Here is a 2,048-nt window from a genome sequence, read left to right as displayed (position 1 = left end):
CTACCAAGTAGTAATCATGTCACACAGAAAGGTACAAGGTAGTATTTTAAAATATAGACGCTACACGCACAAGAAAAATGTAATTTAGTTTCTCTTCCAAATATTAAAAACTTGTTCGAGAAATTGCTATCTAAGTTTAATAGAACTTCCTCTTGAAAATAGTTGGAAAAAAAATTAGAACACTAGGAATACTATTTTAAAACGCCCTAAAGATACTAATTTGTAAAAATTTCAGGCATGTGGATTGTGGACAGTGGACATACCCTTCAATCTGGGTTACTATAACTTAATCTTCATCGTAATTTAACATAATTAAACAGTTACCTGCAATTAGATTTTAAGTGATCTTATTATGTATATATTTATACCGTACGGGATAAAACATAAATTATCACTAATATAATGCAATATGTGGAGCGGCAAAGACTAGCTAGAAGGAAAGGAGTAAACAACGGCCCTTGAACAAATTTGAGACCTCTAGTTTATGTTTGTTGCATGCAAAATATTGCCCATCTCAAATTCAAAACGTCATTGTACACAATACTAAAAGCCTTCTTTCATTTCTATCTTCTTTCACCACCATTTTTTTTTTCTCAATTCAGAAGCCATGGCATTACCACTTCTTTCAATTTTCCTCTTCTCATCTTTAGCCTTATTTTCTCTAACAGAATCCAAGCTCAATGTTGACTACTACAATAAATCTTGTCCTCAATTTGAAAAAATCATCCAGCAAATTGTCGTCGACAAGCAACTTGCCGCGCCCACGACAGCAGCCGGCACCCTCCGCCTCTTCTTCCACGACTGCATGGTGGGAGGATGTGACGCCTCGTTACTTATTTCCTCAAACTCCTTTGCCACGGCGGAACGCGACTCAGATATAAACCTCTCTCTGCCCGGGGACGCCTTTGACCTTATTGCACGAGCAAAGACTGCCCTAGAACTCCAATGCCCCGGCATTGTTTCTTGTGCTGATATTTTAGCCGTTGCAACTCGAGACTTAATCACCATGGTTGGAGGTCCATTTTATAACATTCGTCTCGGCCGAAAAGATAGCTTTGAATCATACGCAAAAGATGTTGAAGGCCATATTGCTAGGCCTAACATGACAATGGACACAATAATCAACATGTTTGCATCGAAAAATCTAAACATACAAGAAATGGTGGCTTTAGTGGGTGCACATACTATTGGTTTCTCACATTGTTCAGAGTTTAGCAAGAGAATTTTCAAATATAGCAACACTTCAGAAATTGATCCTTCTATGAATCCTACATTGGCACAAGCGTTACGAAAGCTATGTGGGAATAACTCGAAAGATATGGCGGCCTTCAATGACGTGATGACACCTGGCAAGTTCGACAACATGTACTACATAAACTTGCAAAAAGGTCTAGGGTTATTGGCTTCAGATCAAGCTATGGTTTCAGATCCTAGGACTAAGCCTTTTGTGGAGCTTTATGCAAAGGATCAAGATGCATTTTTTAAAGCATTTGCTCATGCAATTGAGAAAGTAAGCGTTTATCACGTTAAAACTGGGAAAAAGGGAGAGGTGAGACGCAGATGTGATGTTGTCAATCATTTACAAGTGAATTCCAACAAGAAAACTGCTAGTTAGGATCCAATAGCATGTTTTAGTCATGTGAAGGTGCTTTTGGATTATAGTTTTCCATTGAAAATGATATGTTGGGTGAAGATGTTAGGTGAGGTCTTGATAGGATAAGATTTATGTGTTTGTATTAGAATGCATGTCCAAATGTGAACAGTTTTGACCTCATGATAATTCAACATTTTTTGTCTATCAAGACCTCATATGATAATTCAATTATTTGCTTCTTGAAGTTTTTTGTATTTATTCTTCTCTAGCATTTTGCTTTGATGGTATGGTTGCTCATTGTTCCTGCTTCTTACCTTTTCTGAACCTTCTTATCTTCATTAATTACCTTTGTATTTTGTCTGAGTCGAGAGTTTACTGGAAACAACCTTTCTACTTTCTTAAGGTAGGGGTAAGGAGTGCGTACATACTATCCTCCCCAAATCCTGCATGTGAG

The 2,048-nt window shown here is 37.5% G+C and overlaps 1 protein-coding gene across 1 annotated transcript; it reads left to right on the top strand.

Annotated features, from left to right (window-relative positions):
• Positions 396 to 1,838, top strand: LOC109213933 (peroxidase 6-like). The gene has a single exon (XM_019377779.1). It carries the CDS (start codon positions 608 to 610, stop codon positions 1,613 to 1,615), a length of 1,008 nt encoding a protein of 335 aa, XP_019233324.1. The 5' UTR covers positions 396 to 607; the 3' UTR covers positions 1,616 to 1,838.

Source organism: Nicotiana attenuata, chromosome 2 (assembly GCF_001879085.1).
Source record: "Nicotiana attenuata strain UT chromosome 2, NIATTr2, whole genome shotgun sequence".
Classification (NCBI taxonomy): domain Eukaryota; kingdom Viridiplantae; phylum Streptophyta; class Magnoliopsida; order Solanales; family Solanaceae; genus Nicotiana; species Nicotiana attenuata.
Note: the sequence above shows the minus strand (reverse complement) of the source record. Positions and strands in the feature narration are given on the sequence as shown.